The sequence below is a fragment of the Drosophila hydei genome, unplaced genomic scaffold (genome assembly GCF_003285905.1).
Source record: "Drosophila hydei strain 15085-1641.00,03,60 unplaced genomic scaffold, DhydRS2 tig00000001-arrow-pilon, whole genome shotgun sequence".
NCBI lineage: Eukaryota > Metazoa > Arthropoda > Insecta > Diptera > Drosophilidae > Drosophila > Drosophila hydei.
The window spans coordinates 866,325-889,471 of NW_022045643.1; the positions used below are offsets into that span (position 1 = coordinate 866,325).

Genomic DNA, 23,147 nt, shown 5'->3' on the forward strand with positions numbered 1-23,147 from the left:
TGAAGCAAGCTAAGGACAGCCGCTGCTTATAGCCAGGCCAAATTGCACAAGTCAAGGACACACACACACACACGTAGCACAGGACGGTAGCGCACATCCTTGGACTGCAGTTGCTATTAGCCGCACAAAGTAATTGCTTGGGCGACCTTCACGGCGATATGCCGCAGGAGTGGCCACATTTCTGTGGGGTACACAAAAAGCCAAAGAAAGCAAAGTCACAAAAAAAAGGAAGAGAGGAAATGCGACCGGAAATCGAGCCATGTGTCAACCCAAATGGTCAATAACTGTATGGCTGACATTTAATTTATAAAGTGCACGGGCCCAGGACTTGGCCACTGGGTGGGCCCAACAACCAGCTAGCAGCTACCTCGAGGAGTTGGCTGCCTGGCTGTCTACCAATTTAGTTGTCAAAATACGCCAATATGTAAACAATCAGAAGCCAAAGAATCAATAGACAATTTATATATATATAGAGAGAGAGGAGATATATGTGTTAGGGTAACAACAGGACAAGGCCAGACTCCAACTGGGTGACTTGACATCTTTACCTACATGCAGGCGAGAGAGTTGGACTTCCGGTTTCCTTACCAGCCGAAAGAAAGGACACTTTTTCGCACAATGCAACCCTAAAAAGACATTTGGATGAGCCATTCGACAGGCATTGAGGCTGACAAACAAATTTTTTATTTCCTCAATGCATCGAGTCCTTCGTAGATAAATTGCTCTGAGCATAAAGTGTCCTTTAAAGCAAACATAACTGAAGACAACTGTGGACCACCTCGCTGGCTCTCTTTCTTTCTTTCATCTTTCATCCTTCATCGTTCATCTCTCAGCTCTGTTATCTCTTTATAATCTTCTACATCCGCAAGTGTTTACCTTGGACTTCCCTTTCATTCCCATTGTGAATTGTGAATTGTGAATTGTGCATGACTATTGGCTTTTGCATTACTCTAACTGCAAATCGGTTTTGCCTGGCGACCCATGCTCGCTCTCTCCCTCTCTCTCTCTCCCTCTATCTGTCTCAGCTCAGTTGCCATAGGCTGCTCTGAGCTGCGTCTTAGCGCATTTCTTAACCGATTTCCTTATGCGATAAGATAAGTTTAGCAAACAGCCTGAAAGGCTTTGCTGGCTGCTGCATCTTGATTAGAGCATTAGGCCGTGTGTTTGCCAAACAGCGTGGGGACAGGTGTCACATACACTTACCTGCGCCCAGCTGATGAGATGCTTAACTCCAAGATGGCGCGAATTTTTGCGAAACTGCATTAGCTCTAGCATGGCTTAGTATAGAATCTTGATTGCAAAGCAGTGTGGGAAAAGTGAGCAAAGCCGAGTGGACAAATAGGACAAGATAATGAAATTAGGGCTATGATGATATTGTGAGTGTGTGAGGGATATATGAAGTATGTATGCCAGGGCGTAGATCTTTAGAGAAAGTAAGGATATCTATGATTCTGATGGCCTTTTTTGTTGTCTAAGTGATTCCATCTGGTAGTTAACTATTCTAAGTTTATCTCCAAACTAACTATTCTAAGTAATCTTTCATCCTTTCATCCTTTGACCTATTATTGTATATCTAATATATATCTCCAAGCCTTTGACCTATTGAGCTGCAGCTGTGCTGCTTAGCTCCTTATAAAGCTCCAATTGAATCAGTTCCCAAAAGGCTTTGCTCTTCTTAAGGCTAGAGAGCTTGACCCGTTTATGCCCAACTGGCTAACAGCATATCCATGTTTGCCAACTTCCTGTTTGCGCCCAGAGCTTCCTCAACATCATCATCATTTTTCACATCATTATCATCTTACGATAAAGCACAGCTGAAATGCAGTATATTGATTTTTGAGCCTATCCCAACTCAAGTAAGCCACAAAAAGAAGAGCAAAAGGGAGTTTTTGCTGTAGCCAATTTAGCAATTATCATAAAGGCAATGACAACAGGCCACACAGGACAATGGGTATAATGATAATGTTGATGATGATGATGTGAGCAAGTGATAAATTGTGAATGCAAAGAAAGTCATCAAGCCAAGACAAACTGAGCTGAGAGAATGTTACCTCAAGCGCAAACAAAACAGTTTAATTAAAATTATTATTGTAATTTAATGGAATGTAAGGAATTATTATTTTTATATGTCACACACACACACAGGCACACAGACACAGAGCCAGACGTACATACGCACGCATAGACGTAGACAGCAGGCACACACACAAACACACACTGACACACACATGGATATAAAAATAAATTACATTTGTATGAAGATTGGCGCTGGCCTGCACATCATATATTTTCATTATCAAAACAGATACAAAGTCGAAGACTCGACTCGGCGGCTCTCGGCAAAAACAAGGATGAGGCAAATAGCAAAAACAAAAAAGAACAAAAAACAACAAAATGTACCGTGGCCAAAAGGAACGCCAGCTGTTTGATGCGATTAGAAACCCTCTAAGCAGCAGCATCTTTCGCTCTCTGTGTGTAGCGCACTCAAGCGGAGCAAATTTCCTTTAAGGCTTGCGCTCCCGCTGCGTTGCGCTCTCTGCCTTTGAAATTTCCCTCTCTTGCGCTGTCGTTGTCGTTTCTGTTGTGCAGTCTTCGGCTCGGCTCTGTGTGTTTGGCACTCGGGCGACGCAACGGTCGCCTGTGGTCCGACTCTCTATTTAAGTGAGAGTTGCGCACGTTGCGGCAGTCAGTCGACACTCAGCTAGCGTGCGCGCCAGACATACTGCATAGAGACGACGTACGCACGCACGCCGCACCACAACGTGAACCGTTATAAGTTAACCCCAGCAACAGCAAAACGAATATACAAAAGTGATAATAGCACGTCGCGAGTGGCCCGCAGCAATTAAAAATTCCAACAAGGTTCCTAAAAAATAAATAAATTAAATAAAATAAAATAAACGAATACACATTAGTGATGCGTCTATGTACATTCTATATAATGTGTGGCTGCGAGTAACAGTAAACCGTTAAGTTGGCCACGCCAATTACGATTAACATCAACAACTCAAGCCCCAAGCCCGATTTGTGAACTGTGTGCGAGCAGAAGGGTAGCGGAAGCAGCCGCAAATATGTGTCCAAAGTTTTTGGCCAACAGCAAGTGGAATTGATTTTCGTTACGTTTTTTTCATTTCAACCCGTTACACTCTCCAGCAAAAGTTAAGTAGAGGAGAAACGTACACACTCACACACACACCAACCCACACACACACACACACACACAGAAAATGTTGAATCCATTGTGCCAGTGCCTTCTACTTCAGCTGCTGCTGCTAATTGCGAGCAGCATCAGCAGCCAGGATGCTGTGACAAGCCATTCGGAGCCGTTGTCCAGCAACAGCAAGAAGCATCAGCAGCAGACGCATTCGCACTCGAATGCCATCATGGGCGAGGCGGGCGTCTCCAACTCGCAGCTGCTGCCGCCCTCGACGCCGGCACGCACATTGCGCCCCATTTCTGGCGGAGATGCGGGCCTGTATGATGCGCCCGACGACTGCCACTTTATGCCCGCTGCTGGCCTGGAGCAGCCCGAAATTGCGCTCACCTGCAATCTGCGCACGGTGAACAGCGAATTTGATACGACCAACTTTAGTGTGATTCCCGCGGAGCACACGGTTGCTCTGCACATCCTGTGCAACGACGAGATCATGGCCAAGAGCCGCCTGGAGGCGCAGTCGTTCGCCCACTTGGCACGCCTGCAGCAGCTGTCCATACAGTACTGCAAGCTGGGCAAGCTGGGCCGCCAGGTGCTGGACGGGCTCGAGCAGCTGCGGAATCTCACGCTGCGCACCCACAACATTCTGTGGCCAGCGCTGAACTTTGAGATTGAGGCGGACGCGTTCGCCGTGACCAAACAGCTGGAGAGACTGGACCTGAGCTCGAACAACATCTGGTCGCTGCCTGATAACATATTCTGCACGCTGTCCGCCTTGTCCGCCCTGAACATGAGCGAGAATCGCCTGCAGGATGTCAATGAGCTGGGCTTCAGGGATCGCAGCAAAGAGACGGCCACGTCCACAGAGTCTAGCTCCAGCTCCACCACCGAGGCGGGCAGACGTGCTGCCAGCTCGTGCTCCCTCGACCTGGAGCTGCTCGACGTCAGCTTCAATCACTTCGTGCTGCTGCCTGCAAACGGCTTTGGCACGCTGCGCCGCCTGCGTGTGCTGCATGTGAACAACAATGAGATTTCGATGATTGCGGACAAAGCGTTGAGTGGCCTAAAGAACCTGCAGGTGCTCAATCTGAGCTCCAACAAGATTGTCGCCTTGCCATCCGAGCTGTTCGCGGAGCAGTCCAAGACCATACAGGAGGTCTATCTGCAGAACAACTCCATCAGTGTGCTCAGCCCTCAGCTCTTCTCCAATCTGGACCAGCTGCAGGCACTCGACTTGTCCTTCAATCAAATCACCTCCACGTGGACCGACCGCAATACCTTTGTGGGTCTTATTCGCCTCGTCCTGCTGAATCTCTCGCACAACAAGCTGACCAAGCTGGAGCCGGAAATCTTCAGCGATTTGTATACGCTGCAGATTCTCAACCTGCGCCACAATCAGCTGGAGAACATTGCCGCCGACACCTTTGCGCCCATGAACAACCTGCACACGCTGCTCCTCTCGCACAACAAGCTGAAGTACCTGGACGCCTATGCCCTCAATGGTCTCTATGTGCTCTCGCTGCTGTCCTTGGACAACAATGCGCTGATTGGCGTGCATCCGGATGCGTTCAGGAACTGCAGCGCTCTGCAGGATCTCAATCTCAATGGCAATCAGCTGAAGACGGTGCCACTGGCGCTAAGGAACATGCGCCTGTTGCGCACCGTCGATCTGGGTGAGAACATGGTCACTGTGCTGGAGGAGAACGCTTTCAAAGGCCTGGGCAATCTGTATGGCCTGCGTCTGATTGGCAACTACCTGGAGAACATTACCATGCACACGTTTCGTGACCTGCCCAGCCTGCAAATCTTGAATCTGGCGAGGAATCGCATTGCCGTCGTTGAGCCGGGCGCCTTCGAGATGACCTCCAGCATTCAGGCGATTCGCCTGGACGGCAATGAGCTGACCGACATCAATGGCCTCTTCAGCAACATGCCCTCGCTGCTCTGGCTCAACATCTCCGACAATCGGCTGGAGAGCTTCGACTATGGCCATACGCCCAGCACGCTGCAGTGGCTCGACTTGCACAAGAATCGCCTGAGCCTGCTATCGAATCGCTTTGGGCTCGATGCGGAGCTGCGCCTGCAGACGCTGGACGTCAGCTTCAATCAGCTGCAGCGCATTGGCCCCGCCTCCATACCCAACTCCATTGAGCTGCTCTTCTTGAACGACAATCTCATAACGACCGTGGACCCGGACACCTTTATGCACAAGGCGAATCTCACTCGCGTCGATCTGTATGCGAATCAGATCAACACGCTGGACATCAAGTCCCTGCGCATCCTGCCCGTGCACGAGCAACGAGCCTTGCCCGAGTTTTATATCGGGGGCAATCCCTTCACCTGCGACTGCAACATCGACTGGCTGCAGAAGATCAACCACATCACATCGCGGCAGTATCCACGCATCATGGACCTGGAGACCATCTACTGCAAGCTGCTCAATAATAGAGAACGCGCCTACATACCGCTGCTGGAGGCAGAGCCCAAGCACTTCCTGTGCACCTACAAGACGCACTGCTTCGCCGTTTGCCACTGCTGCGAGTTCGATGCCTGCGACTGCGAGATGACCTGCCCCACCAACTGCACCTGCTTCCACGACCAGACCTGGTCGACCAACATTGTCGAATGCTCCGGCGCTGGCTACTCCCAGATGCCGCGCCGTGTGCCCATGGACACCACCGAGCTCTACATCGATGGCAACAATTTTGTGGAGCTAGCGGGCCACTCGTTCCTTGGCCGCAAGAATCTGGCCGTGCTCTATGCCAACAACTCGAACGTGGCGCACATTTACAACACGACGTTCAGTGGCCTGAAGCGGCTGCTGGTGCTGCATCTGGAGGACAATCACATTGTGTCGCTGGAAGGCAACGAGTTCCACAATCTGGAGAATCTGCGCGAGCTCTACTTGCAGTCGAACCGCATTGCAAGCATCGCCAATGGCAGCTTCCAGATGCTGCGCAAGCTGGAGGTGCTGCGTCTGGATGGCAACCGCCTGATGCACTTTGAGGTCTGGCAGCTCGCCTCGAATCCCTATCTCGTGGAGATCAGCCTGGCCGACAACCAGTGGAGCTGCGAGTGCGGCTATCTGTCCCGCTTCCGCAACTACCTCGCCCAAAGCTCCGAGAAGATTTTGGACGCCGCTCGAGTCAGCTGCATCTACAACAATGCGACGAGCGTGCTGCGCGAGAAGAATGGCACCAAGTGCACCCTGAGAGATGGCGTCGCCCACTATATGCACACCAATGAGATCGAGGGCCTGTTGCCGCTGCTCCTGGTGGCCACCTGCGCCTTCGTCGGCTTCTTTGGCCTCATCTTTGGACTGTTCTGCTATCGCCACGAGCTCAAGATGTGGGCCCACTCGAGCAGCTGCCTGCTGACCTTCTGCTACCGCTCGCCCCGCTTTGTGGACCAACTGGACAAGGAGCGACCGAATGACGCCTACTTTGCCTACAGCCTGCAGGACGAGCACTTCGTCAACCAGATCTTGGCCAACACCCTGGAGAGCGACATCGGCTATCGGCTATGCCTGCATTATCGAGACGTGAACATCAATGCCTACATTACGGATGCCCTGATCGAGGCTGCCGAGAGCGCTAAGCAGTTTGTGTTGGTGCTCTCGAAGAACTTCCTGTACAACGAGTGGACACGCTTCGAGTACAAGAGCGCGCTCCATGAGCTGGTGAAGCGCCGCAAGCGCGTGGTCTTCATACTCTACGGCGACTTGCCGCAGCGCGACATCGATCTGGACATGCGGCACTATCTGCGCACGAGCACCTGCATCGAGTGGGATGACAAGAAGTTCTGGCAGAAGCTGCGCCTCGCCTTGCCGCTGCCACATGGAAGAGGCAACAACAACAAGCGGGTGACTGGCTGCCTGGCCGCACGCAGCTCCTCGGTGAACATGTATGCCACGGCCCACGAGTATCAGGCGGGCGTGGGTGGCGTGCCGGTGCCAGTGCCCGCTGCACGCATCGCAGATAAGCTGTACGCGGACTGCAGCAGCAACAACTATGCCACGATTAACGAGTGCGGCGCCCGCGGCTACAAGCCCATACCCACATCTGCCTCGGCTGCAGCGGCAGCTTGCAAGTTCAATACGATGAACCAGTTGACCAAGAAGCAGCGCGAACTCAGTGTAGCTGGCATGGCCAAAACGCTCGAACACCATCCGCATCAGCAGCAGCAGCAGCAGCAACAGCAGCAGCAGCAGCAATTGCAGCTGCAACAGCAACATCGACGCAGTCAGCACGAGTATGCGGTGCCCGCGTACTTGGCCGCTGGCCAGGCGCCCGCCTACGACAGCGTGGACTATGCCAAGCAGCAGCTGCAGCAGCGCGGCAGCAACTGCGAGTGCATAGGCACGGCCAAGCGAGCAGCGAAGAGCCAAGCGGTGTCAGCAGCAGCAGCTGCAGCTGGGCTGCCCAGCTCGTTCAGCTCGAACTTTGTGCCGCCCGCCGTCAGCGCTGGCGCCTACAACTGCAAAAAGCCCTGCAACTGCAATGCCGATGATGAGCTGCTTTGCGGCTGCGGGGGATTGGAGAGCGGCACCCAGAGCAGCGCCACCATCAGCAGCAGCAGCAACAACAGTCGCCAGCCGGAGCTGACGCACTACGAATCGAATTTGAGCCTCAATGAGCTGGACGATGGCGGCGCCAGCAAGCCGCTCCATGATCTGTGGGCGTAACCTAGCCAAAGCAAGGGAAGGCGTCGCGACCAGTTAGACGAACAACCAGTGAATTTATAAGCAAGGCAAACTAACCTAAACTAAAGCTAAAACTAACACTAAAACTACAACTACGACTAAAACTAAACTGAACAACTAAACCTAAATTAAAAACTAAATATAGTCAAGTTTTGGGAAAGAGCAGGAAGGGGACAGAGAGCATAGCATACATTTGGGGGCAGTGGAAGAGACTGATACTTTTAGTTATTTGAATTAATTAAAACTGACTTAACCTGTACATAATACCCACTTGATACACTAAAAACGTTCGCTAATTTATTGCAGTGTATAATAAAAATATAATTATAAATATAAATATAAATATATATATATAAATATATATAAATACGAATATCGAGATATGAAAGGAAGTTCAGTTGGCAGACGCATTTGTACATACAAAACTACAACTTAAATTATTAAAGCATTAATTATAATTAATAAATAAAATAACAATTGCAAAAATAAATCGATAAAATATAAATTTGTTCAATAAACCAAACAGCAAAAAAACAAACATTTTATTTGCCATGCAAAAAGTATGTCATAAAAAATATATATATAAATATATGTGAAGGCATTTTTTACAGCTGCGAAGGAAATAATGTTTAACAATAGTAGTATTTAAATGAGAATTAATTAAATAGACCTGAGACACAGAATATTGACAAAATCCAAGTCAGCCACAGAACAAATATGTGCGCTGGTGGTGCGAGCCACCAGACCGCGCGCCGAACAGACGCAAATTAATTAGCATGTAAGGAAATCGCATGATGAAAATCAAACAATTAAATACAGTGGGGCAAGAGGAAGCATAAATAAATACACAACAATGGATGGCATTATAATAACTGCGATGAAAAAATAATAATAATATGCATAAAAATATTATTATTAATAGCTGACACTCAACGAATGCAAAAATAAATATCATAGTAAATCAAACACACACACACACACACGCAGTTGCCCATGGCCATGCGATAATGACGCGCTCGCTGATAACAATTAAGCTTACGAACCGCAAACAATGAACCGAACCGAACCGAACTAACGTACCAACTATAACAACACACAATCTAACCCAAGCAGAAATTGATAAAATTGAAAACTTTTTAGATTTTATCTTAAATTTGCATGCAAATTATGTTATTTAATTTTACATAAATTAATTTTTACAACTCATTTGTTATATATAAAAACAAATGAAATTCTAGAAAAGTTCAACTAGAAATAATTGATTTAATGTATGCAAAATTTATTGAATTTACAAATTTTTAGCTTTCTAGCTTGTGTATTAAATATTAAAAAATATTTAATAAATTTACTTCTAAATAAAAATTGAATATTATTTTTATGACTCAACAGCAATTTCAAAAAAAAACTATAAAAACGTATATTTTCTGCATAGAAATTTAATTATTTCCAGCTCAATTTCTTTATAAATTTAAATTTATATATAAAAAATTTATATTGCGCTTTTAATGTATATATTTTACATAGTTTATGTTACCAATCTTATAGTTACTGCCCTTGTTAGAGTATTTAAAAGAGCGACTCCAAATATTTATTTATTGCGCATAAAAAATATGTGTTCGATTAAATTTGTATGTGTTTTATCAAGTTTGGTTGGTTTGCTTTTGTAAATTGATTGAAGAAACTGACGGAATTTGCAAAAAATAAAAAACAAACATGAAACAACAGGGGAAAAACAATGGGACGACCTTTTTTATGCCATTCATGTCTCATACAAAGCATTTAATGAAATTATTTAATGGCATGCCATTAAAACAACAAAAGACAACGGCAGCAGCAGCAACAACAACAATAACAAAATATGTGGTAGTTCGCAGGCATTTATTGTTGATTGAATTTTCGCGGCGCTTGGCGCAGGGCGTGGCCAAAAAGGCGCAAAAGGCAAATGCAAACATATTTAAAAAACAAACCAAACAAAAAAATATGGAAAAAATGCGAGAAAGAAAAGCCAAACACACACTAACAAACACATATGAATAAATTATAATGTATATAAAAAACAAACACACACACTTATACTTATAAATATATAAATATCAAACTCAAACAGACACACACATGCATTGTATTGTACAACTGCCAATAAATTAAATGCGAATAAGACAAAACAAGAAAAAAACACGTTTCAAAACATTCCGAAAAGAATTTAAATGCAAGCAAAGCTATAAAAAAAAAACAGTAACATATACTAAATACGAATATTTACTAGCATTTTAATTACAATATAACAAATGAGCCATTGTAAATTGAAAGCATGAAAAAATGAGAAAAAAACTTTAGTTTTTTTATTATATATAAATATATATACATATATTTATTATTATTATTCTAAAGAGTCAAGCAGCAGTTGCTGCCAAAATTTTTAGCTAAATTTAATCAAAACACTGAAAAAACCAAATAACTTTCACTCGTACATAACAAATTTTCACATTCCCAATTTTTAAAAACTCCAACAAAGAAATTGTAGAAGAAGAAGAACGAAGGAAAAACCCTAGCGCAGCTGGCAAATTCACTTGTTCAGCTTTTAGTCTTCCTTTCGCATAATAAAATATATTTTAAGAATTTTTTATTATTATTTAATGCTTAAAGAAGTTTTTAACAGAAATAAATAATTAAATTCACTAATGTCACATTTTTTAAAAACTTTTGCTACTTATATTTTCATTTGCTCTTTCATATTTTCAATTAAGAAATTGTAGAAGAAAGAGAGAAAAATGTTCCCCAGCGGAGCTGGCAAATACACATCATGAGCTTTTACTTTCCCTTTAATATGACACATTACATTAAAACAATTTTTTCTCTTTTTATTTATTATTTAAAGTATATTTTAACATAAATAAATAATCAAATTAATTATTGTAAATTTATATATAAATTTTTTTTCCACGCACATTTTCATTTGCCTTTTCATATTTTCCAAATGCCCGCAAAAGTATGCAACGAATTGTGCAGCCAGCAAGAGCCGCAGCTAAACATAATTTGAAACATCTCTTTTGGGTTCCTAAAGAAGCCACAATTATTACTTTAACATAAATATATATACATACATATATATATATATATACTAAATTATAAAAATAAAATGAAAAGCAAAAGTTTCGTTTCTGTTTAATGTAAACATGGCCCATTATTTAGTTCGTAAGCGAAAATTTTATTTTAAATAATCGCAAAGCAGTTGCTAACTATGTGACGGATATAAAATAAGTGAAGCTAAGAAAGACGACGATGGAGAGAGAGAGAAAACAAAGGAAAAGGAAAACCAAGCAAACAATAAACAAATTTATTTCAAAAATTTAAAACATTTCAAATTGTATTTTCTATTTTAACAATTTTAGTTTAACTTAAGTTGTAAAAGCTTTTTAGTTGAGCGCTCTTAGTGGTAAGGGCTTTGTGCCTGGAACATGCTTTTCCAGGAACGAACTTTCAATATATGCTTAGCTGTCGCTTCTCAAGCGAGAGACGACACATTTCTTAGTAAGCCCGCAGCCATTTAGACTGTAAAATGTCTTGATTAGCTTTTATACCGAAAAATTCTACGAAATTGTAATTGTTACATAGAGTGAAGCGGCTTAAATGAAACTTTTGGTTTTATAAAATATATGTGAAGCTCTTTAATAAAACAGCTAGCACAATTTCTTTACCACATAGAAAAATCTGAATTTGAAACTTGATTAGTCATTAGTTGGTGATGAGATCAGGTTTTTGATTTTCTTAGAACTTCAGTAAACCAATCACAGATAGTCTACAGGAGAGAGGTTGAGATGATAGCAGTAAGAGATATGTGAAATGGTTGACTGAGCATTTGAAAAGGAGAAGCTCCAGAGCTTCAGAGACTTAAGCTGTTTTGTGCAAAGAAATTATATATTGTATATTGTTTGGCACAAATATCAGAGTGTGTAATTCCGCACAGTAGAAACCTTCAAGGAAGTAAAATCTTAATATAGTTAACTAGCTCTACCTAACCTTTTGTTATTATATATAACATTATACAAATCAAATTGTAATCACTCAAAAGCTTCTCCTTGAATATTGGCCAAGAGCAGCTGCAGCTGCAAAAGAGGACTTTTAATCTAACATAAAGTACGCCATTAGCATAAGAGATATATGCTATATCTATGCTATATGTATCGCTTTAATCAAGTTATTCATTTTATGCTCTCTCTTTTCACATTTTGAGCCGCTTTCATATTTTCATCAATTTGCATAATGCAATTGAATGAATCTCTGCTCTAGCTCTCTCTTTCGCTCTCTCTTTTTATACCCTGATCCCATTAAAAATGGGAAATCAGGGTATAATGGTTTTGTGCAAATGTATGTAACAGGCAGAAGGAGGCGTGGCAGACCCCATAAAGTATATATATTCTTGATCAGGACGACAAGCCGAGTCGATTGAGCCCTGTCCGTCTGTCTGTCTGTCCGTCTGTCCGTCTGTCCGTCTGTCCGTCTGTCCGTCTGTCCGTCTGTCCGTCTGTCCGTATGTGTGAACGCGTGGATCTCAGCATCTATAAGAGCTAGAGACTTGAAATTTTTTTTGTAGGTCCGTGTATAGCACGCGCAGGTCAAGTTTGTTTCAAATATTCGATAACTATTCGCATTTAATTGTTATCGAATAAAAACATTATTGAAATGCAGTAAATAAATTATATCTCGAACGTCTTAAGAGCTAGAGCCTCCAAATTTTGTATTTAGTGTTATGTATATTTTATGCAATTTTGATTTTTGTTGGATTTTGGATACCGGCTCCAAATTCCCCCAAATTCTTAGAATTTAAGTTTAGTTGGAACTAGGGCCATTATGTGAAGGCGTTTGCATCTCAACCAAGCCAATAGGATATGTAGATCATATGCTGAAAATTTCATTAAAATCCATTAAGTAAAACAGAAGTTATTAAACAAAACGTTTGGCCAATTTGCAAAAGCACATGTCAGCAGCGCCACGCGCACGCATTTTTCCTATGCGTGTGCACACATACATTCAAATGCGTGTATACTTTTCTATTCCAAGAATTGAAATTGCGATTGAATTGTGCTGAATTATTAGCTGCTACTTATGTTCAAATTTGCAACAGCTCGCGTAAGAAGGGCAGTGGCTGCGTTGGTAGAGGCACCTCTCGGATGCAGCTTGGTCCGGGTTCGAGACCAGAGGAGATGAAATGTTTTTTATTGTTTTATATTATTTATTTATTTTTTTTTTTTAGTTATGAAGTGGCGGTGTTGGTAGAGTTTGTGCACGTTGCGCAAATAATCCGGGTTCGAATCCTGGTCTCGCAATGTCGATTTTTATTTGTTTTCTTTTTTTTTTAATACTCGATACAAACTACGGAAAATATTACAAAACTCAAAGGACTGGGATCAGGGTATCTCCTAGTCGGGCACCCCGACTAGAGCTTTCTTACTTGTTATACCCTGATCCCATTAAAAATGGGAAATCAGGGTATAATGGTTTTGTGCAAATGTATGTAACAGGCAGAAGGAGGCGTGGCAGACCCCATAAAGTATATATATTCTTGATCAGGACGACAAGCCGAGTCGATTGAGCCCTGTCCGTCTGTCTGTCCGTCCGTCTGTCCGTCTGTCCGTCTGTCCGTATGTGTGAACGCGTGGATCTCAGCATCTATAAGAGCTAGAGACTTGAAATTTTTTTTGTAGGTCCGTGTATAGCACGCGCAGGTAAAGTTTGTTTCAAATATTCGATAACTATTCGCATTTAATTGTTATCGAATAAAAACATTATTGAAATGCAGTAAATAAATTATATCTCGAACATCTTAAGAGCTAGAGACTCCAAATTTTGTATTTAGTCTTATGTATATTTTATGCAATTTTGATTTTTGTTGGATTTTGGATACCGGATCCAAATTCCCCCAAATTCTTAGAATTTAAGTTTAGTTGGAACTAGGGCCATTATGTGAAGGCGTTTGCATGTCAACCAAGCCAATAGGATATGTAGATCATATGCTGAAAATTTCATTAAAATCCATTAAGTAAAACAGAAGTTATTAAACAAAACGTTTGGCCAATTTGCAAAAGCACATGTCAGCAGCGCCACGCGCACGCATTATTCCTATGCGTGTGCACTCATACATGCGTGCATTCTTTTCTATTCCAAGAATTGAAATTGCGATTGAATTAAAGCTGAATATTAGCTGCTACTTATGTTCAAATTTGCAACAGCTCGTTTAAGAGGGGCAGTGGCTGCGTTGGTAGAGGCGCCGCTCGCATGCAGCTTGGTTCGGGTTCGAGACCAGTGGAGATGAAATGTTTTTTATTGTTTTATTTTTTTTTTTTAGTTATGAAGTGGCGGTGTTGGTAGAGTTTGTGCACGTTGCGTAAGTAATCCGGGTTCGAATCCTGGTCTCGCAATGTCGATTTTTATTTGTTATTATTTAAATATTATTTAAATGAGTTTGTAATAACAAAACTCAAAGGACTGGGATCAGGGTATCTCCTAGTCGGGCACCCCGACTAGAGCTTTCTTACTTGTTTTTAATGTGCATTCGCTCAAAAAGTGCGTGCATTTAATCAACTTTATGTGCCATACATATGCATGCATATATATATATATATATATAACTGTAAACAGTTTGACATGCACACACACACAGAGACAGAGAGAGAGATACACTCACGTACTTTAATGAACTCTGCCACTTAACACAACCGCAAGCAATTCATATTCATATGAAAAGTGCTATACAAAACGCACGTTCAGCTGTCCATCCAGTGCCACGCCCACTGCCCAGCTGCCTTTCGGACTGCTGCCCGCAGCAATCCCTCAGGCAGGCAGTGTTTGTTGTCCTTTTGGTCCTGCTGCCTGCTGACCGTGTAGGTGTCGACTGCTCGAGCCTGTCGAGTGGATGCTGCGGCGGCGGCTGCGACAGCGTTGGCTTGGCACGCACTTTATGTGGAGGGCGGGGAGTGGTGGGGATAGGCGTGGCCTATTGTGGAGGCGTTATCCGACAGGGGATAACATGAACTATGCATGCAGCTCAGCAGCGGATTAAGCTGAACACAAAATTTAATTTTATTTAATTGCTTTTCGCAAAAATCCATTTAAATTATAATGCGCGCACAATCGTTAAAGGGCAGCAGCATCAAAGGGGATATTAAAGCCAGCGACGGGTTGGGGCGGGGCGTGGTTGGGCTTGGGCGAGTATGCTATTCATTGGTGCATATTTGTGGAGCATGCACAGACAGTTGTCGAATGGTTGAATTCCTTTCATTTGGCTGCAATTAGACTGCATTTGCAGCATAAACAAATGACACGAGAGAAAGGGCGAGAGCAACATAGAGCGAGAGGGGGGAATAATTTATGTTGCATAGCAATAAATTTGCTCATTTTTTGCTCATTTGTTGTTGTTGTCGTCGTACTTTATTAACGGAATGCAATTAGCGAAATTTGTCAGTTAATGGCATCGAGCAGCTGATAAATAAGCCTCTCAATTTAATGCATTTTAGCAATAAATAATTTTTTGGCATTCGGCCGAGAAATGCGAAATTAATGCGTTTGCAATGCGAAAAACTCATTAATAAATGGCCAAAATTAAAAGCATATTTTTTAGGACATAATTAATGGCAGTCAGCAAATTTTAGAAAACTAGGTCTCCGAAAAGCCCTTGACTCAGCAGCTGCAGCTGCAACTGCAGCGGGCCCACCAAGCCAAAGCCCAAATAAATAGGCAACAATTAAGAGCTGAACAAAAAGTAAAAATAAAAAAAGTGTAGAAGAAGAAAAAAAGCTGTTTTAGTCGTAATTACGATGGCTGCTCAAAACTGCAGTCAAGTTGAGCAATTACCAAAAAGCAATTGTTCAATTGTTGTATTTTTGTACATTTAGAAAAGCCTGGACAATGGCTGTGGGCAAAGAGGGGGAGCGCAAGACAGAGAGAGACAGAGAGAGAGAGAGAAAGTGTGTGACTTGCTCATTAAATAATGGTCAAAGTTAAAGAATTTTAATGAAATGTGTGAGAAATTCTTAAAAGTGTTAAGCTGCTGCGAGGTTTGCTCTACATATGTTTGCCGCAGTAATTACACTGTGCTACATAGACTGCATTTTGTAATGCCAAATACTCAGTGGAAATGGGATAAAAGTAAGTAGACTTTATATAAATATTAGAAGTCATATTAGTAGTATATACATTAGTTAACGTCTGAGCTGAAGACTTGGATTTTTGATCGTAGCAAGTAATGCGCCTCATCAGGACATCGCGCCCTTCATGTGCTTTGTTAATGTTGAATATTTTCTATATTTTTCGCGCTAGAGTCAAACTATTATTTTTCTTAAGAACCGTGTTTTATTCTACTTAAAATAGACTAAAATTGAGTTCTGTAAAAATTCAGCAAATATTTTTTAAACATTGTAAACAGAAGCTTAAAAGAAAAGAGTCTCAATTATTCATAAGGCTAACAGCTGCACAGTTTACGTATTAAATGCTATAATGAAGCTTCTTCTATGCTCTATCAAAACTCCCAAAGAAATGCACAGAAATATGTAAATAATTTATTAAAATAATAAAAAATCTGCATGGTTTTTCAGATAAAAATGCTCTAATTAAGAGACTTAATTTAGTCAACAGGATAATAGAAATGATAAAGCTAATATATATTAAGCGGAATGTTTGTTTGTTATGCTCAAATTGATGCTGTCGAATATTAAATAGCAACAAAATTAATAAATCACTCGGTTAGCCGACATCGTTCAATCAATTACCTGCGCTGCAGCCAATTGTGTGCAGGTAAAGCTGATTGTTTACAACAGATAGCCATCTTTGATGCCTCATCAACTCGATGTGATATATATATATGTGTTTATATAGATGGATACCTTTTGGCTTGCTGTCCGTTTGTTCATCATCAATTTCGCAGTGAACTCATTTGTTAAAGTGAAAGTCTGTCTGAGGCAGCAAATCTGATGGGGTCGGAGACAGAGACGCTTTGTTCACGTCGTGTTCACAATTTAGTTTTTGGTTCACAATTAAGTCACAGCAGCCAATTACGACAGCTCGCCGCTTGTGTTTTCTGCTTTCTGCTGACGTTTGCTTAATTGTAAATTATAAGCTCATAATTCGGGCCAGACACACATCAAGCACACATTTTAATACTCCCTGGTCACACATCACAGCCACGCCCACACACAGCTCTGTGTCTGTCTCTCTGTCTGTGTTTGTGGCTTGTTCTCAATAAAAATCTCATTCGCTGACGCATAACTTTTAGTTTTAATTAGCTGTATTATCTCCCTTGTTGACTGCTAATTGCTTTATTGCTGGCCCTGCATTCTCGATAGTATTCACAATAGTCTTCCGTTTTTGGGGGCATGTCCTTGCCGTTTGAAATCAGCTTTTTTGTCGCAACTTTATCAGCATGTCCCCGTTGACATTTATTGATTTTTGTCGTCTCTTAGCTGCTTGAAAAATGAAAACAAAAATCCAGCTGGCCAACAACAATGAGCCAGGAGTCAGCCGGCAATTCATAAACCCCAACCTCAACTACAACAACTACAACAACAAAAACAACAACAACAACTGACCTACATATGCTCGCTGCTTGACTCTGAATCTGACTCGCATCTTGGGCGTCTGTCGTGCCGATAGCGCCTCTGTTTCTATAAAGAAAACAAGCAAAGTCGAATTCTGAATGCGCTTTGGAATATTTATACTGGAAAATATTTACAGCCATTCAATTTTATTCATAACCAAATTGTATTGAATCGTCAAATATTTATCAGTTTTTGGTCCCTAGAAATTGTTTATTGTTTAAATAAATTTCAATGAAATATCCAAATATTTTACCTTCAAGCAGGCATTGCTGCACTTGATTCCTTTAAATTTTTAATAGTTTCTGTTATACTTTGGCTTAGGGCATGCGTTATGTTAGCCACAGGGGCCATGTTTTTGGTGCACTCGCCTCTCTCTTTCACTCTGCCTTCCTCTCTGTGGCTGCCTCAGCCCATTCATCGCGTCTTTTATTTTATCGGCAATTTTGGCGCAGTTTCTCTCCCTCTGCTCGCTGTGGCTGCCATCTAAGCTAACCCCTCGTAACCCCATGGCGTCATTTTAGCTACTATCGACAAAAGATTTGGAGGCAAGTTTGTGCGTTGCACATGCCGCATGTGGCAAGTCGCTTTTAGTTTTTAGTTGTGTCTCGGGCATCCGTTGCGTCGAGTCTCGTTTCAGTTTTGTTTGTTTGTTTGTTTCGCTTTGCTTTGCGTTTGCCTTTGCGTATGAGTGCGTTGTCGTCTTTTGGCACAAGTTGTGTCCTGCCACGCCCACCGTCGCACACACACACACACATCGCATCGAGTTGAGGACCGAAAGTCAGCGTACTCTCATTTCATTCACAAGCAATTTATCCGTCCATTAGAGCGACGAGGATGAAAGGCAGGGCCAAGCCAGGCGAGGCGAGGCAAGCGCTCGTCCTGTGCCCTTCTAGGATTACAGCTTCTGAACTAAGTGCGTCTGTGTGAGTGCCACTCACACTCCCATGTGTGCGCATGTGTGTGCGTGTGTGTGAGTTTGTTTTGCTTTTATTTATTCTCTGTTTTTGCTGGCCGTTGTCTCGTGTCCTCTTTGTTACGCTTAAGTGTGCGTATACACACACACAAGTATATATACGTGTGTGTGTGTGTGTGTTGGGATTCCCCTCCATGTGTCGTTGTGTAGTGTCTAAATAAGTTGAGAGTCAACTTACAAAGTAAACCAAAGATTCTTAATTGGAATTTTACAAATTCGTTGCCTCCTGTCTGTGTGTGTGAGTGTGTGTGCGTGCCTGTGTGTGTGTGTGCGTGTCCTTGTCCTGCCGTTGGGCTGCTCAAATAACTTATCGCTAGCATAGTTGCATATATGAAAAATGAAGGCATGAAGGCTACAACAACAACAGAGCATAAGAATATATAAAATGAAAATAAGAAAAACAACAACAACAACAACAACAAGAACGAGGAGGAGGCACAGAAAGTAAAACTTAAATAAGTATGTAACTTATATGGGGGTTGCTTGTCATGAGGGGTTGGCGGGGCTTTATTTCTATTTCTATTTCTATTTCAATTTTTTTCTTCTGTTGCCCCGCAGCGATAAGTGAAAAATTTCTACGTCTTTTGAGCAAGGATTACAAATTTGCAGCATCTTGAGTTTTTGTCTAATTCGAAGGGTTTGCCTAGGGTAGGGCCACGGGTAAGGGTTGTAGGTTTATTTCTTAGCTTATCTTATGCGAAGTTGCCCAAGCGTATGTGCGTGTGTCGAGCGTGGGATTGACTTGGATTTACACCACAGCAACAACGTGACAGCTGAGTGCACCCTTGAAGGTTTCGTCGTCCGCCTTAGATTGATCGAAGAGCTTTGCAGCATAAGCTGAGCTGAGGAGAGATTCGGGAATTGGGTTGAATGACAAAGGTCCACGTGAAATATGAATAGGGTAGGTCACAGTCGCTAATCTGATTAGAATTATGACCCGCCCGCTCCCCTCTCAGCTAGGATTAGGTTGAAGGTATGCTAAGCTACTGCAGCTAGTTTCCATAACAATTCAATTATATTCCATTCTTCGTTCTATTTTAATCTATTTAACTTTTGCTTGCATTCCACTATTTGCTATATCGTGAAGTTCATATTTTCTACAGATTTGTCCCTCACTTCGTGTTGCTTATTAGATAACTTCCAGTTGCTTTGACTAAGCTCAGCTTAGAGCTTTTAAGGAATAGCCTATAAAAGTGTGTCGTCCTGCTCTTTATCCTTTTTTACTGGCTGGGGGCAGTTACATGGAGTACGGCAGGCAGCTGGGACAGATGGACAAAGAGTAATGCCTAGCAGAGCAGATCCTAACTTACTCTCGCCTAATGTTATTGTTAACGGCTTAATGGAGCATTCCATCTTGGGAATATAGATGTAACTGCTGCTGCTGCTCCTCATCCACAGCGACAAAACAGCAATAATAAGGATTATACACGGGCAATAATTACTGGATATCCCTCTTCCATCTTACTCTCACTCTCAGTCTCTCGTTCTTGTTCTTGTTGTTTAGCCGTCGCCGTCGCCGTCGCCGTCGCCTTGTCGTCCTCGCAAGCAGCTACTAGCTGCTTGTCCTTGCCGCTGGCTTCGTCTTTCAGCAGCTCCTTTTTACGCTCGAGGTTTCGCGGTTCGTTTGCGTTCTGCACTGTGCCTGTGTGTGTGTGTGTGTTTGTGTGTGATTCAGTACCATCGTAATATGCACCTAATCCTTTTTACAAAATCATAATCACACAAAGCACAGAGCGTAATCACAGCAACGCAGCATCAGCAGCAGTAGGAGGATAAGCAAGGACGCTGCGCGCTAGGTCTCCTCTTCTGCTTCGTTCGACCCACTTTCTCCTGCTGCAGCATCTCTTCTAACATTCGCTTAGTTTGCTACTTTCAGTTTTAATGCCTTTAATACCAGTTTTCATAACTCGTGCGCTCACTGGGGCGCGCAAACCCAGCAATTAACGCCAACAAGGCGTCCCCATATTCTATACGAGGGATTGCATAGTGTGCGTGTGTGTGGCAAACCCTTTCGGCCAGGGCTGGCAAGCATCGATGGCCGCAGCCTTGAAAACGCCAGACCCGACCGACAGACCAGAGTACAGACCATCAATTAATCAAGGGCCAGACAAGAACGACTCAACCTCAGTCACGCTCAACTCTTCCGTTTTTCTTCTTTTTTCCACTTCATAGGGAAATCCAATATGGATAGGGGTGTTCCCTTTACTCGCCTAATCAAGCGCGCAATAACGAAAAATTATAAATTGATATAAATTTTTAAAAAATGAATTGCGCGCTCCCGTTTCTCGCCCTTCGCTGTTTGTGACATTTGACAATAAATATTTCTTTTGCCCTTTAAAAATTGTATACAGCCGCGCGTGAGGCGGAGAGGGGCGGGTCAAAGGGCGTGCAATGATGATGGATGACTCTGTGTTTCAGTTTTTCGTCTGCTTGAACTGCTTCTTTTTTTCGGGTTTTGTGTTTTTGTTGCTGCATGATAAAAAGTCCAACAGATTGGCTCTGGATTTATTTTTGGGTTTGATCTTGGGGTTGGCTTTGCATATGAGTTTCAAATTTTACGGCATTCGGCAGAGGAAGCAAAAAGAAAACGAATTAAATATAAATTAATTAAAAATTAATTAAATGAAATTGCAGCGGTTGAGGGCCAAGCATGAATCAAACGAAATATGAAACAGAAACTGAGCTGAAATAGTTGAAATCTTCAATTCCTGCTTCATGAGGGCACTGATTGCTAATGGAGTGTAAAATATAGAGGAGGCTGCGACCTTAATGACTCGCAAGTAATGTGAGGGATCATTGATTGATCTATGATTGATAGACTAAGTGAAAGCAATTAAAATGGGTGGTTCAAGAAGTTGAAGGAAGACTTTAAAATGGACGAAGAGCGAAAGGCAGAGGAAGCTTTAGAGAAGAGGCTATGGAAGAGAAGGGAACTGTGAAGGTTAGAATGTAGACTCCCCTCTTTGGAGGAGAATAGAGTAGAATTCTAAAGAAGCTAGCGAAGATAAGTAACATATGAAGAGCAGAATATAGAGTTGAGTAGAGTAGAGTTAAGTAGAATTCTATAGAACAATATGTGGAATGGAAGTGCATTACGAAGAGTAGAATGAAGAGTAGAGAAGAGGAGCATAGAGTAGGGTTCTACAGAAACTGGAGAATGAAGAGTTGAATTTAATAGTATAGAGTAGAATTCTATAAAAGAACTAGAGTGAGGGTACTCTATGAAGAGTAGAATATAGAGCAGAGTAGAATAAAATAGATTTCTTATGAAGCAACTTCCAAGCCTGCTGCTTCTATAACAAAATGAGTTCCCATCATTATCTTTGAGCTTAAATTTGATTTCATTTTTGAACTGATTTGCAAACTTTTCTTATGCCAAAACAAAGAGACTTAAGCACAATCTAAATAATTTGCATAGCTGCACAAGCAACTTCTTCTCAGATATATTTTCTATATATACTTACACCTTCAATAGGTAACCCCCTTTAAATTTCTATTGTTTTCTGACCAAATTTTAGCATAACTCTTGCAATATGCAGTATGCTCTATATGCGCGCTCAGTCCCCGCCCTGTAACATGCCATAACAACTCGTATTGGCATTGGCAAGGTGTATTGGAGCTGGGAACTGGGAGCTGCGCCCTGGGAGCTGGGAGCTGGTAGCTGGGAGCTGGGCTATATCTCATGCACATTTGCCTGATGTCAGACCCGAAATTTATGCACATGCAGTCGCCTTCGATAGACTTTTTCGACAGCAGGCTTTGCACATAATTCTTGTTGCTGTTGCTGTTGTTGTGTCTGCTGCTTTTGTTGTTGCACTCTGTTGCAGTTGTTGTGCAAGTCGCTAAACTCTTGCCACAAAAGAAAAAAAAAACAACAAAATGAACAGAAAAATTGTTATTGGATTTAGCGTGTCGCATGGCCAGGCTTACATTTAGTTTTTGAACTCTGTTGTTGTCGATTGTCTGCTGGGTTAGCTGCTGCTGCTGCTGCTGCTGCTGCTGTTGTTGTTGTTGGCATTGTGCCAATGGCTTTTTCAATTATACTAATGACATTCAAAAAGAATTTGTAGATGTGCCAAACAAAATGTCTGCATGCGAATAGCGTGCGCCATTTTGTATCATCATCGCATATGTGAAGTTCTTGTGCTCTCTTAGAACTGCCCCGAATACCCTGTAATGAGTCAGCTCTCGATTAGGCTGGCTCCTAAGCCAACTACACTTGGCTTCGATTCATAATTGAGTAAGGATGGCTATGGAGCAAGTTTCATAGATATCGTGGGAATTCCCATGTAGTTTTGTTGCTTAAAGGGTATGCTGTAGTCAGCGTTAGGGGCTGCTTAGCTTTTATATGTTTTAGTTGTTTTTGTTGCTGGCGACGCTGACGGCAAATAAAAACAATTTGCGCCAAATTAAACTTATGAGGCATAAAGATATTTTTGGCTGCTGCCGCTGTTGCCGTTGCCCGTTAATGCCGCACAAAAACAACAACAGCCACAGCCACAATGGGGGCAGCAAAAAAAGGGCCGCACAAAAAGCTTTGACAATGCGAAGATGAGCAGCCCAGGAGCCATGTGTAGTATGGCAATACACACACTCACACACACACACACGCATATATGTATCTATCTATTCATGCTGGCTTGTATCTATGAGACTCTATATGTGTAAAAATAATGCCAGAACAACAGCAACTGTGGCAAGTTATAAATCTAGACAAGACTTACACAC

General features: G+C 42.5%; 1 protein-coding gene across 1 annotated transcript; it reads left to right on the forward strand.

Moving 5' to 3' along the window:
* Nucleotides 1–2,940: 2,940 nt before the first annotated feature.
* On the forward strand, nt 2,941–8,120 carry LOC111595127 (toll-like receptor 6). Its single transcript, XM_023308699.2, has one exon. The coding sequence runs from the start codon at nt 3,228–3,230 to the stop codon at nt 7,836–7,838; it is 4,611 nt and encodes a 1,536-aa protein (XP_023164467.2). The 5' UTR covers nt 2,941–3,227; the 3' UTR covers nt 7,839–8,120.
* Nucleotides 8,121–23,147: the final 15,027 nt, after the last annotated feature.

What these genes read in the sequence shown, in the direction of transcription:
- LOC111595127 (XM_023308699.2), top strand. Translation starts at nt 3,228, where the DNA reads ATGTTGAATCCATTGTGCCAGTGCCTTCTACTTCAGCTGCTGCTGCTA.